General features: G+C 38.7%; 1 protein-coding gene across 5 annotated transcripts in view; it reads left to right on the top strand.

The window, feature by feature from the left end:
- EPHA6 (EPH receptor A6) overlaps positions 1-16,553 on the top strand; it is a 418,698-nt gene that overhangs the window by 292,461 nt on the left and 109,684 nt on the right. For all 5 annotated transcript variants that reach the window (XM_026038558.1, XM_026038559.1, XM_026038560.1 and 2 more), the window contains 3 exons: positions 1,410-1,518; positions 5,985-6,055; positions 9,835-9,960. In XM_026038558.1, coding sequence (XP_025894343.1) covers positions 1,410-1,518; positions 5,985-6,055; positions 9,835-9,960 — 306 coding nt within the window. The remainder of the gene's footprint in view (positions 1-1,409; positions 1,519-5,984; positions 6,056-9,834; positions 9,961-16,553) is intronic.

Consider the following 16,553-nt stretch of genomic DNA (forward strand, 5'->3'; position numbering starts at 1 on the left):
TGTTACAGGAGGTCACAGAATGGTCTTTCAGAGCACCGTTACATTTTTGCATAGAAACTTGAAAGTGTGATTTAGAAAAACATGTCATTTGGCGAAAATGTCCAAACATAACTGAGTTTAAGAAACCTGGAAGTCACAAAGCAGGAGATAGAGTGGAGCTTAATTGTTTTTCCCCTCATATAGTGAGGGGAACTTTCCCCTCATCAGGACTAGCCTGGTTGTAAGTAGGTACTTTATCAGTGGTTAATTTTCAATATTATAAAGAATAAAATAATAAACGGATGAAATCCTTGGGGACAAGATAAATTCTTGTGGTCTTTTTTGACTCCTAAATGTCCTGCAAAAAGTAGTGAGGAAAACACTCACTTGTGTTTTTCAACTGCAGTGATGCCAAGAGTATGTTATAGGTAAAGCTGTACAAATTCCATCAGGCATGCAGCCCTGCCACGTTAAGTGTATATTTTTGGTGCTGCAGAACCCGATTTAGTATTAGCTGTATGCATAGTACTGCTGCTGACCTTACTGGGACAAGAGTCTCTGACTATGATGCAGAGTTAAGATAAGCAAACAAATATATTGTAGTTTTGTGTCCAAAATCCTGTCATACTTAAACTGGGATAAATTGCAAGGGACTGATAATGTCAGCTCCTCATTTTAAAATGCTGAAATCCAGGAAATCACAGAACTGCCAGTTATTAGAAAAGGACACTGATGCAGCAGAGTGAATGTACGTATCAAGATCCCACAGACCTTTGCTTTGACCTTTGATTTATATGTTATTTAGAAGATTAAAAAAAGTAATTGGCATACCAAAATATATATTATGTAGTTTGAATTTTACTTCCAAAATGAAATGAAGCTTTCACTCTCTAAGAATAGGTTCATCTGAGTGCCCAGTTTGCAGCATGTGTACTGGCTGCGAGAAGAAGAAGCTTGCTGGAAGGGAATGCCTCAAAGTGGATGCCTGTGGACTCTGTCAAGATTTGCATGTCCTAAACATGTACCATATTATGCTGAAACTGCATTAGTTCCGTACTTTCTGTCTACTTTTATGAACTGAGAAACTGCAGACTCTTTCAGATAAAAGCAAGCAGTGTTATATTCAGGTTTTGTAAAAAAAAAAAAAAAAAAAAAAAAAAAAAAAAAAAAAAAAAAAAAAAAAAAAAACTTTGCTATATTCCACATGCTGTATTCCTTACTGGTAGAAATACTGCTCGTCTTTGTGAGTGGCATGGATTAAGACTGTCACTTCACAGGCAGATTCCCATCCCCTACCCTTGCTGAGCACCAAACAAACCAGTGTAGGTTTCAGGGTAACTGTGACATTTGCCACTGAGACATTGTCACCCATTCTGCATGGATCCTGCGTGCTGGAGTTTCAACCTCTTTTCTTTGTGCTTCCGTTTCAGCTTCTGATATGGCTGCGGAGCAGGGGCAGATTCTTGTAATTGCCACTGCTGCTGTTGGTGGATTCACTCTCCTCGTCATCCTCACTTTGTTCTTCCTCATCACCGGGAGGTAATTAATGCTACATCATTCTCTTTTACTCAGGATTAGAGCCACCCAAAAGAGAAATGTCATAATAGTTAAGGCAGTAAACCATACTATTAGTGATAAAGACAGGTTAGATTTGGGTTAGTGGGGTGGATGTCATCTTTGCTCAGCCCTGCTCTCATTCACAGCTCTGTTGTGAGACTTGTGGCAGGTTGTTTGTCTTGAACCCAAGTTTTCAGAGATAAATGACTATGTGAAATCAGAAAATAACTTTGCTGTTTTTGAAATAACTTTGCTGGTTTTGATATAACTTCCTTGCCCTCTTTTCTGCAGAACAACAATTTAAAATAAAATCCTGCACCCTCAGAGCTCTGGCATTAAAATCTTACAACTGTCTGTCAATTCCACATTTTGGAGAGCTGAACGTTAGGATTTTTGATGGCTTGTGATAGCTTGAGGTTTGCAATATAGCTTCCTATAAGCCAATTGAGTAGCCAGTTTTTAATTATTTTACTGCATTAGATTTATAGGGGAAAATAGTACACAATGGTGTATATATATTTTTGTACACAGCCCTGCATCTCTTAAGAGAAAATGTGGAAATACTAGGATGATTCTACTGCCAGACATATCACATGAGACTTCAGAGTAGCCTCCTGAAGCTTATGTTTGACTGGGAGAGCTAAAATTATATTGAACATACCCCAGTTATATCCACATTTGAGCAGTAGTGTTGCATTGGTAGGGGAATTCGCCGCTCTGGAAAATGTTTTTTTTTATATAATTTCCCTTATTCTTACACCTACAATTCTTTTTTCCCTCCTTTTTGTACAGTATTAGCTGTCCACCTTCCTTCATTTTCATTTGATAGATGGATCTGGATCAAATAATGACATTATGTTAATTGGACGAGAAAGCATTTTGATTTGAGGGGCCAGGTGCCATGCTCAATTACACACTGAATATTTGAAGGAACTCACCAATTCTTAATAGACTTGGGAAAAAAATACAGAGAGATATGGGAACATCACTCCCTGCCAGAGCTCAGATTACATACGTAACCACTTTCATGGTGCTTTGTTTTCTCTTTCACGGAGCCTCAGGGCGTTTTCCATGTGACTTCAAGAGTTGTGCTTCCACTAGAAAACCAAGCAGTATTTACAAGGTCAAAGACAATATATTCCATATGTTTTATGTGGAAACATTAATGGCACTATACTGCTGCTATGGGTCAAGAAGACCCTAAAAAAAAAATAAGAAAAAAAACTAATATTTTGTAGAGATCTGGCGCCTCCGTGCAGAGGGAAYTGGGCTCCTTGCTCCTGCAGGCAGGTTTGCTCTGTAGGCAGGTCTGTGAGCCTGTCTACCCTTTCGCTATTCTTCACATCTTCCCTCTCTGTCCTTTGGACACAAAAGTAAAGAACACTAGGGGAACACCTCACACTCTGTGTGAGGAAGATTCTCCATGGAGTTTCCTTCTTACCTGGCTTTGGGAAGGAAATGATCCATAGATTGGATGGAATTCATCACTATTCTAACCTTGGTTAGAATCTGTATTTACCTTCAAAGAAGGAACCAGAGAGGCTGTGGAGTCTCCTTCTCTGGAGATCTTCCAAACCCGCCTGGATGCTGCCCTGTGCCCCATGCTCTGGGTGTCCCTGCTGGAGCAGGGGGGATGGACTGGGTGCTCTCTGGAGGTCCCTTCCAGCCTCAACCATCCTGTGATTCTGTGAAAACAAAGTGCTCTGTTGGCTGGGATAGTGATGATTCCAGATGAGACTGATAGTAATAGGCGATGCCACACTTTCAGATTTGTTTTAAATTGCTGATTTGTTGTTAAAGCATTATTTATAGTTGAAAAAAAAAATCCTGCCAGTGTAGGTTAGAGTTTTTATTTGCAGTACCCCAGCACTACAGTAGCTGCCATTTTATGATTTAATTGGGGTCTCTTTTCCATGTTGTCAGAACAGCAGAACGAGTTGCTCTGACACTCCCTTAAATTTAATTGGAGTTGTTAACATTAGAATGTATTATAACCTTAAATAATTCTAGAATCTAGGGAAATATTCTCAGGACTCCCTGTGACTGCCAACTGACTTTTAGATTAAACTTTTCCAGGGTAAGGAGGAGCTATTCCTTGCCCTTACCCCACGATAAGGAGGAGACAAAGATAAACTCTTGGAGAAGCGTTTGCATAGAATCCTCAAGTGGAATTCCTTAAACATCATGGGAATTCTTCCCCTGGAAAGTACCCAATAAACTCAACAATGGAAAAGCCTATAGACATAAACATTCCTGAGCTCCTTCCGCTTTTATTCCTCCGGTTCGCTAATGCTAAGGATACCCAAAGAAGTTCTTTTAGCTTGGCTTTCTAGCATCATAGTGAGTGAGACTATTGCCATTATGTAAGGTATGAATTCTAAAGTGTTACTTAAAGGCAGTGATGAGTGCATTCCGCAGAAGGCAGGGCAAGAAAATGTGAATAAATACTGCAGGATTGGAGACAAATTTTGGCATGAAAATGAGATTGGTGCCCTACAGATGTGCTCTGCTGCACTGTTTAGAATTAGCAGTTTGATGAGCTGTTGAGTCACCAGGCTGCTGATGAGTCTATTCACACTGGAGAGGCTTGGTGAAATGAGCACCTGCCTCTGTATTTCCCTGCATGATTATCCACCATGAGCAAGCAGGAAGCATGGCTGTCAATTGCAGATAGAAAGTAAAAAAAATGAAAGCAACACTGACTTTGAGGCACAGAGTATGCAGGGAGATGGGAGTCTTGGCTGAATTTCAGGAATTAAAGCTCAGTGTGATTCATTCTTATCATGGGAGAAAATATTCCTGTCTGAATGTTCAGTAGGTAATAATAATCATAGGAAATTGGAAGCTGGAAGTGAGAGTCCACTGCTATGGATTATGCAGAGAGCTTCTGCAGTCAAGCTTTGGGGCTACATATGTACTTGGGAAAACTCTACAGGTCTCGTTTCCTTGACTGCGTTCCTCTGGAAAAGCTGCTTAAGTGGAAAAGCTTGTGTGTAGTGGAAAAGCTTAGATGGAAAAGCTTCCACRGTAGTTAGGACCCTGCAGACCAGTTGTCCAGATTCTCAGTGGCCCTGACACACTTTGTGGTCCCAGTAGGAGTTGTAGACTCTCAAACCTACCAGAGAGGCCAAGAATCCAGGCTTTAACTGCTTCCATTCTTGAGGGTGCATAACCAGGAAAACAAGTGCCCTGTAAACCACAGCTGTGATAGCTTACAACGTTATCACCCTCAGGTGTTCATCATCTGCTGTGAATGAATTTTCGAGTGATCCTAGTTTGTTTCAGTAGTTTAAATGACCCGTTGATTCATATATTTGTCGCATCTCCATTATTGTTATTTTAAGATATCTTTAATTATAGAGGTATTTTTCATTTTACAAGGCTGATAATGAACACATAAGCTGGTCACTTTTTCCAGCTGGTCATGGAGCTAAATATCTACAGACAAAAGCACATGGCTATGCACCCTCCTGCTTTCCAGCAGCCTGTACCTGCTGCTGGAGTCCTTAGCCTTGTTTCAGTCTTTCCAGGCTCCCAAAACATAGATGTTTCCATGTCACTGGAAATCTTCCTTCTTATGCCCTTCTGTGGATGAGAATGAGCTGTAAGACCAAAGTTTTCTGTTTTTCTTGAGCTGAATTTCTGTTTTGCAACTCTCAGCCTCTCTGAAGAGTCAGGTTAAAGGCCCTGCAACCAGGCAGCATTCAGGCTAGGGGATATTTCATTACGGGGAGCCTCAAATCTTGCTTGTCGTGTCAGTTTTCTGCAACATGCCCTTTGCGTTGCCAGGTAGGGCCAGGTAGGATCAGTAAGTATTAATGAACAACAACAGCTTCATGTGCAGTATTCAAGGGATTTGCATTTTGATAGTAACCATGCATATTCTAAATGACCCTATTTAAGTAGCAGCTGCAAATTGTTTATTGTATATGTTGCTGTCCTAAGAGAAATAGCAAATTAATGAAGCACAGATTAAAGAGACCTACCTGGAAAAGAAATAATTGCTTCTGATATGAAAAAATATTTTCTTTATGAAACATGCTTAAGTCATAGAAACAATGGAGAAAATGTGAGGTTTTTGATCGACTGGATATATAATGTAGTAAAATTTCATTGGCATAAACCAGTGTGTGCAAGCACAAAGACAGGGGAAATAATAGTTTGTTTTTAAAGTGACAGAATTCTTTAGAAGATTCAGACTTGGAAATGAAGCATCTTCAAACTGCAAATGTGAACTGTAACACTAATTAATTTGCTACTAGTCACCCAACCCTGATTTATTTTTATTTATATGTAACCTTTTTGTCACTGTTCGTAGTGCATGTTTCTCTCAGAGTTTCATTACTAAATCTGTTTAGACTGAGAATGTACAGATTTTGGCTTTCATATGCACTTGATTTAAGAATTGCAATTGTATTAATTAAAGCTTCACTTGCTTTTCTTGAAAGATGCCAATGGTACATAAAAGCCAAAATGAAGTCTGAAGAGAAAAGAAGGGCTCATCTGCAAAATGGACACTGTAAGTAGTTCAAAACTTATTTATTAGTATAAAACTTAGTATAAAATGTACATAACATTTTAAATGAAGAATATTCATGGTTTTCTCTCTTTTACCTCTGATTCTGTAATCTGGCCGTCTGAATAGATCCCTACTGTCTGTATCATCATGTCTATTTTCCTGAACAGTTTCACAGAATTTATTCTAGTGAATAAGTTTCTGTGGTATTCATTCATTAAAATACAGTGTTCATCCATCACTTTTGAGGTATATTTCTGTGAATTCACAACTGCTGTGGACCCTGCTGAATGACTTGCCACAAAATTCCATCCGTGATACAACTATGCCTTGTTTGTATCTGGTTCTCAGTGGCTGTCAGTGCCTTTTGGGACCTAACCTTCCAGCCAAGAAAGACATAAAAAGTCTAGTGGGCTGCATTCCCTCACGTTCCTTCTGGCTGAATAGTAGTGGGAGAAAAAACCCTGGCAATCTCTCCTGTACAGTATATTAGTTTGTTAGTTTAGTTTATTTAGTTCGCTTCAGTTTTATCAGCTTTATGTGGGAATGGCTAACTTTGCTTACTCTTAGCTTATACAAAGGATGTCATTTGATTCCAAACACAGTAAGAAAGAAAGAAGAACAAACCCTTTCTGAGGGTGAGTTTAATACATTCTTCTGAGACCATGACTGAATTTGAGTCTCCTTCAGGCCAGGGTAAACGATGACCCCGTATCACACTGACACACTGCTGCTTCTTAGAGACTTCTCATTCATGTGCAGTTATCTCAGCATCAGACCTGAGGGGGCACAACTGACACGCTTGGGTTCCATGCAAGGTTAAAGAGGAATTACCATGACTTACCCCATAGCGCTGAGACTGTATTGCCAGTGATCCTTGACCTTGAGCACACCTTCTTCCTTGACCTTGAGCACACAGTACCTCTTCCACGCTTGTAGTGATGTTTATCTACCTGCTGACTACTGCTAGCTAGCCTATAGAATTGATACATCTCAGCCTGTAACAATGCTTTGATCTGGGCAGTCGATGCTGGGATCTCTATAGCAGTGATACTGCCCTGTTTAAAAAAGAGCTCTGCTGCAAAACCTGCTCTGGTTACCAATGCTTGTGCCTGCCCCCCAACTCAATCCTGTTGGTGCTTTCTCTCCTATTCTGCTGTGTGCAGAGAAGAACCATCTCCTGTTCTTCCACTCTTTGTCCTTTGAGAGCTCAGTGGGAATCAGAGAGAGATTTCAGGAAATAAACTACAAATGGAGTGAAAAAAGGGGTCAATGACCTTGTTGATAGTATGACATTCCATGATCTCTGCTGTGCTCTCCATTTCTGTAAGTTGTATGTACTCGATCAGCATTAAAGGAATATTGCACACTACTTGATGAAGTCAAAACACGTTTATGTATGCTGGACTAGGTCTTCTTCACCTAGAAAGTGTATTTTGGCTCATTATCAAACAAGTTGCTTTAGACTCAGCTACTAAGTGATAAGAGGAAGAAGGCTGAGAGGCACTTAATTCTCTAAAAAGAGGTTTTCTGTACCCATCTGTAGCACTCTCTTCCTTTCCTGATAAGTCAATGCATTATATATATCAACCTCTGCTGATATACTGAAAGTTTTCCAGAATGTAATTACCAGATGGCAGTAGCCCTTAATTTCCCCATCCAGATAGTCCAAGAGAAACAGCATCAGTTCTTGGACGTGCTGCACTCATGACCATGAGAGATGTTAACCATGCCAAAAAATTACGATTTGTTGGAGCCTGCCAAAACAACCTGGCACCGACCCGCTACGGCTGCAGCCATCTCCAAAGACGCAGACAGAAGTTATTGAAGCCTTGTAAATGGATTTGGATATTTTTGTTCTTGTCTTGCACCTGGCCCTCTGATTGTGCAAGTTGATCAGGAGAGAAGAGAGCAGCACAGTTCTTCAGCACCTATCTTCAGGGAGAAGGCTCTCAAAAATTGGACCCGTTAGTCAGGAAGACTATTCAGTCATTCGCCTGTAGGTGAAGCGAGTAAATTAGCAAGCGCTGTTTTCAAAGTAAAGGAGGGATTGTCTAAATTGTCCAAGGTGCAATAAAGGGCACATAAACTGCTTTGGCAGTTACTACTGTTCCTGTTTAGGACCTGCCATTCTGTGCATCTCTGAGCCTTCATTCAGTGTCTCTGTGGGCACCCTTTGAAGGAGCGGCTCAGAAATCATTTTTTACCTTGTGACTTGCTGCACTTTCCAGTCTTCCTATTTACCAGCTGTACTCGGTGCATTCCTTCAGGACCTGTGCAATGCATCGAGACGCCAGCCAGCCGGCCTATTCAGAATAAAATATTAAATAGTAATTGCAAAGGAAAGGCTTGCAATATCAAAACCATCAATGTACTGTGTCTTGCCTAAATGTAGCACTTCCTTCAAAACTGAGGTAGGCATGTTACTGTATTTCTCTTTTCTAAGATGTTTCCAAGAACTTTGTTGTCTTCGGTATTGTCCTGAAATACTGTACTTCCAGAGATGCTTGTGTCAAGCTGGGATAGAGACAAAACAAGAACAGAATTTAACACTATCTTAATACTTGAATATCAAAGACTGAATTTTCTGAAGCTCCTTTAATTTGTCTTCCTCTAGGGCAGGACTTAACTCTTAAGTCTAAGGACTTAACTGTTGCACTGTGTATCCAGCAAAAGCGAGTTCCCAAGCAGAGGTATAAATAGCAGTCAGAGAACCCAGTACACATTTTCTCCATTTTTCACACTAAAATTTATTGTGTTGTCATTGCAAGCTGAAAGGATATTTGATGTGAAACTGCATGCAGTAGCTATCACACGAACTCTGAAAAGGTATCCATGCTTTCTGTCATCCAGGACATCTCCGGAGACATGAGCAAGATCCAGTAGGACATTGCTCAGAGTTTCAGGTCACACTTTTGAATGTTGATCTTGTAGACATGGCATGTATACAGTAAGAGAGAAACCAAGGTTTGAACAAAGATAATTACTGTAGGTCAATCATTTCACACCAGTTTCTAACTTCTGAGAAATAAAATAGATTGGATTTCGCCAAAATAACTATGAATAAATAAACTGGCTTATTTGGCGTTATCATAGCTTCCCTTAATAGCAATGCACTCAAAGATCTTACATGCATTAACAGAACTATGACGTGTTAAAGGATTCAGTATTTGTGTGTGTGTCAGTCAGAAATACACAACAGAGTTCAATTCTTTCACACTTTTACATATTGAGTAGAACCTTTATCCACCAAGTATTTATACATCTCATTGATTATTACTCTGATGCTTGTTTGACGAGACAAGGTTGGCATAATGAGATCTTGATTTATAAACATGACATTGAGAATTAAAAGGAGGACTAAAAAGCACCTTCAATTTTGAATCAATTAATGGCTTGATGGCTTGATGTTGTTAAATTGTGTGAGACTACCCTCTGCCTATACACATGTAAGACAGACCTCCTTAATGTCTCACAAGCCTCTCCTAACAAAAGCCACGTGAAGGGTAAGAGAAAATTTTTAAGTCTTACTTAGTTAAACCTTAAAGGCATTGGTGATACTAGCAAAATAAGCCAACTCTAGTGTTGGTTTCTGTGAAATTGACACTATACTGTGTTCTAAAAATATTAGAAATTATCATTTTGGGGGCGGTTTTGGCACTTTAAAAGTGAAAAATACAATATTGCCAATCCTTTTAATTGTCTAGCCAAACAACAAGAGAAAAACATACCGTTATAGCATTGAATGTAACAGAGTTCTTGATTTTCTCTTTTTTTTTCAGTACGCTTTCCAGGAATCAAAACATATATTGATCCAGACACGTATGAAGACCCATCCCTTGCTGTCCATGAGTTTGCAAAGGAGATAGATCCTTCAAGAATTCGTATTGAGAGAGTTATTGGGGCAGGTAAAAGCATACTCACTTAAAAATTATAATTGTGTCATAACTGTGCAGGCATGGTAGCACTGTTTTCCAAAAGTCACTGTCGTGCTCCAAGTGGTCATGTGTAGTACAAAATATGGGCATATTTCTCTGATAGACCAGTTCACTCTAAAGTGTCTCTCAGCTTCTGAACTGAAGTTACAACAGCAGCCAATTTCCCTGCCAAAGTATCTCCAGGTGCCGACTATTCCATACATCTCAGTTATTTCAATAAGGCTTGGTACAGACAAGACTCCTAAAGAAATAAGAAACTTATGACCCAATTTACATGCTAGTGTAGTCTGACTGCCAGTAGTTCTGCCTTCCAGAGTATCATGTGATCATGAGTTTTAGACCATATTTATGCACAATGTGAAAACATTTGATTTGAGTTTTCTGTTTGGTGAGTTCACTGGGGAATCCCTTTTCAGTAAAGATTTGTTTGATAAAGCTACTGGATTTTCTCATAGAGAAGTGCTCGTGAGTCCCAGCAATAAATTTTAATATATAACAGCAAGTCATGGGTTCCTCTTTTAGTTAGAAGAGGCAAGTGCTGTGTGTCCCCTTTTGTCTTCAGTGAAGTAAGACAGCAACTACTGTAACTGGATCTTCACTCAAAAGATTAATAACTGATGATATACATACACTGGAAAAAAAAAAGACGCAAATTCTGGGAATTAAGAGTGCTCATAAAAGAGGATTTTATGAGGTTTTTAGCTTCTACAAAACTTCTGAGCTCCAGCTTTAATTGCAAGGCAAAAAAAAAAAGAGGAAGGGGGAATTCTTTTGGTCTTTTGAAATGATTGTCGTAAAAATTTGTTGATACCAGTCTGTCTTTCCCAATCAAGACATTCAAAAATATATAAAGAAAACAAGGAAAATACTATATCCAATTAAAAGGTACAATGGAGAACAAATAGCTATAGACCAAGTGAGCAGCGTGATTGGCAGGTGAAAGGAAAACAAAAGCAGGTAGTATTTGAAAACTGACTTGGTATTTTTTCTCTGTCATAAGGGAACAGGAGCCATCCATGTTTAGCTCTTATTTACAGTCTGTCTCTTCTAAGTGTATTCAAATCCATGTGTACTCTTGGCTTGCCTAGTATTTTGTGGTGTTCAAGAGGTATTGTATTAGGCTAGTGTTACAAAACGTCTGTATTTAAATGAGGAATTCTTAAGATACAGATCCTCTGATGTCTTTTATCCCAAATGTTACTTAAGGCTTTATCAGTTATTTTGATGTGTTTCAAATATACTCAAAACACTGTGTTATTTGGTGTTTGCTGTAGTTAATATCACATATTCCACGTCACTGCAGGAAAGCAGCTTTTGAATTTTTTTTTTAAGATGATTGTCTATCTTGTACTGAATATATACAAAATAACTGAAAAAGACAGTGGCTTGCTTATTTACATGTCAACTGAAGACATTTTATGGAGATGCAGGAGCTGTTGACTCGGGCTTCAACACAGCCATAGTCAGTTCAAATCCAACCTTCACAGTTTTGCCGTGGGCAGGAGAACAGGAAGAAATTTCACTACAAGTCCTTCAAAATGTGAATTAATTTCTTAGGGGGAGGTGAGGTCAGAATATGGAAGACTAAGCCAAAGCTATTCTCAAATAGAAAATGCAGGGAATAGAAGGAATGCAGGGGGGAAAGGAGAGACTAGCTTGGAGAGGTTTTCCTGCAACAAGACAAACGGAGTAGTGTGAGGCATGCGATCCCTGGCAGCGAGGGGAGAGAGGGCCAGGATGCTCCATGGAGGAGAAGGTGGTGGGCATCAAGGACAACGAGAATGGTGTGGAGCTGAGCAGGAGGAATGGGAGAATTTGTTGCAGGATCTCTTCTAACATCCCTCTTTCTTATTTTCCAGTATATGGTGGGATCAGAGGGGAATTTTGTCTGAACAACTGGCTTAGGCCATCTTTACTTATAAGGGATGTTTATCTTTGCTTACAAACTATTGGTGGATAGCCCATTTCACAGCTCTTCAATAGAAGTTTGAGGCTTATGTGCATATACTGACTTTTATTTTCACAGAAGGTAGCATGTCCCTTGTATTTTAAGGGATCTTATCCTTTGCTGATCAATATATGCCTGTTTTTTCAGTGCATTCTCAGTGTTAACACCTTGTCTTAGCTTTGTGTTGTCAGGATTTGCTAGTCACAGAAGTGTTGCTCCCATACATTCACGTACAGAAAGCTCCGGGAGGGATGACCTGATTGCAACAGGCTGCTGTTAGAGTTCACCAGAGCCCCCAACGGTGGCAGCACCATGAGGACAGAAAGAACACCGTTGTGACTACTGCAAACCACAAACACCTGTAAAGATCAGAGTCTTGTAAAACCATTTCTTTTAACTAGTGTTTTAACGCTCTGGGACAGATGGCAATTCATTATTTACCAAATACTGAGGTTGTTTGCTGTCTGTTTTACCTTAGTCTTGTTTCTTGAGGAATTAGAGAATGATGAGGCAAGAAGGGACCTGGGGAGGTAACCTCAGCAGTTGTATCTCAAGCCATGGTTTGTAACCAGTGTGTCATTCGGAAAGCTCACCAGCTTTTCTCACATCTTTAGCAAATTAAAACAAAAAAAAAATAGGCTGACAGGGAGAGTATAGTCTGCAATTCCCTTTGAGGCATTAAATCCTCTGAGTTGTTGCCCACACATTGTCAATGGCTGGGAAGTAGTGATTATTTCTGAGCCCCAAGAGAAAGGGAAAATCAGAAAACTAAGTGTCAGTGTCAGTAATTTTGATGAATATAGCAACTTTTGTTGTCCTGAGCTCTTAATTCCATCTCTGAAGTTCAATTTGTCATTGAGAAAGACATTCATATTTTCTTCAGTTTACATAGTACACACAAATATATTTTTCTTTATATTTCTAATAACTTGAGTGTTGCTCACAAGTGCTTTTTGCACTAGAAATGGTCATGCAAATAAAAATACAAAAAGATAAAATCTCATCTGTTAATGAACAGAGAGGAGAAAATACTTATCTGAAAGAAAGAAAATTGTGTTTCACTCTATAGTCCATACAGCTAGAGTACTTCAAAGTTTGTCTGATTGCTTGAACTAAGTAATATGTAGTTGTCACTGTGCACCACTGGAATTACTAGTTTGAGAGAGCCCTTAGAGGGCTGACTTCTGCAGAAAACATGTTATTTGATTTCTTTTATTTTTTCCTTTTTTGGGGGGATATCCTATAGATATATAATATGTAGATAATACGCATATTGAACAAGAGTCAGCATTGCTATGACTACTGATTTTAGAGAAGTTGAATACAGCAGAGAAGGATTAAGCTTATTGATTTTTGTTCAAATGAAAATTGTGTCCTTATTTTCAACTTACTCCATTACAAAAATTGCTTACTCAGCTTCACTATCACTTTTGCTGTATGTATGGGAGTGAATTTTTTGCTTGCTCTGACACATCTTATTTTTATAATTTTAATCTTGTAAAATTGCTTGGGGGAAGTGGTTTCCAATGAAGTTTTAACCCACTTCCATGCCAGCCATATATAGGTTAAATACTACCTCTGAGCCAGGAAAGCACAAATCCTCATCCAGCTCTTGGATGGCTGCTAGAGGACATACATCATTATAATTTACAGTGGTTCTGTAGTATCCTTTATGCCTTCTCTCTGATTCTGTGCAATATTGCATCTGTGTGTAAAATAGGTTCCTCATGTAGGACAATTACATTTCAAAGATGTTTACAATTTTCATCTAAGTGAAAAAAAAATTAAATACTTTTAACAATGATGCATTAAAACATTTTAGAAGTGCATTAGTGCACTGATAGGTTTTGAGGTCAAGAGATTTTTGCATCAGATTCTAAAACAGATCCAGAGAAGGCAGAAACCATTGGTCAAATAGAAAAAGTAGCAAGATCTTCAAGCAGTGATGACAGACTAGAAAATGAATGTTTCGTAGTAATGAAAGTAACACTTTGCCTGCAAGAGTCAAAAGCATTACGACCAAATAAATATTGTCTTGTTTATGCATTTAGTCATAGATACAAGAAACATGCCTATTGTCAGTTCATATTATTAGGAGGGTCTTAATAACAAATGACAAACAGCAACTAGTCAAGAAAGGATGCTGAGCTTAAGGGTTTTCTTTGCTTTGAGAAAAAAATGGTTTAAGGCAATGTCTTGTTGAAATCCTTTTTTGAAATCCTCTTAATGGACATTTACTATGCTGATATTTTTGAAAACAGACACTATATTATATGGACGTGGTTAATTTAACCTTTGATCAGAGCTCTCCCTTTTTATCTCTTATGGAATGCTTTTAGTATCCCAGTACATGTGCAGACTCTCCAAACTACTGTCCTTCTTTCTGGTGCTTCAGTGCAATTAAAGCATGTAAAATACAGSCCTTCGAAGCTTTCCAAACTCTGTTCTTAGACAGACTCTGCCATAGATGCATATGTGAATTAAAATAATAAAATCTGCTGATAAATCCAGATTCAAGAAGGATCTCTAGTCAGGTTACTTCCCCTGAGTGACTTGAAATCCTCYATCACATTCATCAATACCTTACATCTAGTTTCTCTGAGGAAAAAAACAACTTTTGTATGGAGGTTTTGTTTGAATGAAAGACCATCCAGGTTAATACCTGTTAATATCTTCTACTGTTAGATCTTGAATAGTTTATACTGATAGCTTGGTTCATAGCAGAGGGTTAAGACCCTCCAATGGTTGAATGCTTGTATGGCGCTTATGGTTTGATCAAATATGCATTTATAATAGCAGTCATATTATAATAGCAAATAGGCAAAATAGGCAAATCATATTATAATAGCAGATAGGCAAAACAGAACCGAATTGTTTTTATCCTTTTGTTATGTTTCTCATGAAAGCATCAGCAAATTTTTTTTTATTATCATTAGTATTAAGTATTTTATGACATGCCATGGGTTCAGMTGGTCAAATGTCACAAAGATCCCTGCGTACCTCTTTGCCAGTTCCCACAACTTACCCCTCAGCTCATTGCTACAGATATTCTTCAGATGATCCATTTCAACCTCTTTTCATACCAAACTTCCTTCACATAAAACATGGTGTAATAGTCTGTGTTTTCTCCTGCACATTTTGCTTTTTGCAACCCCATCATTTTTAACTCTCTTGTTTAAGGCTTATGCAAGGATTTGCAGAGCATACTTTAACATGTTTTTCTTCCAGCTTCTCTTTGTCCTTTTGTTTTCTTTGTCAAGAATTAGAAACTTGAGGAGGAGGCCAGGTCTGATTTTCCACGGACAGCAGACTAGTCGTAAGCTAAATCTTATGCCAGCTCTCCCTCTCCAAAGTCTTAGGACTACAAAGCCTTGCTATTGGCTATTAAAACTGGGGGAAATGACTTGAATTGTAATTGTTGCTGCCATCTTTAAGTTCAGTCAATCAACAGCCACTGTATTTGTTTTAAGACAGTTGTTGAAAAATATTTGTTTTGTCCCTATGTAGAAGTATCACGTGCAGACATGAGTCTGCGGATAAGACTTAAGTGATCATTCCTGTTTCATTTTAAGTAACATCTGTTTCATGGTTAGATGGAAAAAAGGTATGCATGGTGTGCACAGGGCAAGTTTTCTAGACTGCTCAATTATCTTCTTATTGCATAATATACAAAAAGCCATGCCAGTTTTATATCATTAAAACAGGGATTATTTACATATTATTAAAACTGAACAGGCAATGAACCCTGTCATTTTCTCTAGTTATCACCAGTTTTTTCCCTGGAGCAATGAAAGATGCTGACTTCAGTGACATATGGCTCTTAGCTTCTACTTATTACACATGCAGTCATGAACCTTTACTGCTGTAGGGTCAACATTTGTCTTGTTTATCTTCAAACTTCAGCAATCAGATTTAGATTCAAGAAAAAAAAACAAAGTGTCCCTGTTGTAGGATATAATTTCCTTTGTTTTAAAGAAAATTCAAGAATGTTTCTCCAACAGAGGACTAGCAAAAATACTTTAAAATTGCATCTTGTCCAAACATTTTTAATATGAATAGCACAATGCTTTGATCTCTATCTAGTTTAAAACATGGCTAGAAGTTCTTACATGTCCCAAAAGTTTCTGAGTGTAGGAACTGTCTGTTCTGTGAGATGATGATCACTTACTGAAAATGATGAAAAGTTTCTACATCCTCCAAAAATTGCAATTAGGATTTTTATGTTTGCCAACTTGTCAATTCCAGTATCCGCAGGGAGTGCAATTTCTATCTCCTCAGACAAATGATACATACAAAAAAAAGAGGAAAGTCATAGGTCAAGAAGATGACATAATGTTCCTTCCTGTGCTTTGAATGTTGTACAGATAATAAGGTCATCTTCTGTTCGATACTTCCCAGTGCAGCTGGCAATACAGAAAGAAATCATAAGGTACAGTCTATTAACATGTGGCTCCGTGACTGGTGTCATCGCCATAGCTTTGGCTTCTTTGGTAACAGGAGGTCTTACATGGCACCAGGCATGATGGCACCCAATGGGGTCCACCTTTCTCAAAGGGGGAAGAGGGCCCTGGGGCAGGAGCTAGCTGGGCTCATCACGAGGGCTTTAAACTAGATT

Source organism: Nothoprocta perdicaria, unplaced genomic scaffold, assembly GCF_003342845.1.
Source record: "Nothoprocta perdicaria isolate Ctin4 unplaced genomic scaffold, notPer1 scaffold_212, whole genome shotgun sequence".
Classification (NCBI taxonomy): Eukaryota; Metazoa; Chordata; class Aves; order Tinamiformes; family Tinamidae; genus Nothoprocta; species Nothoprocta perdicaria.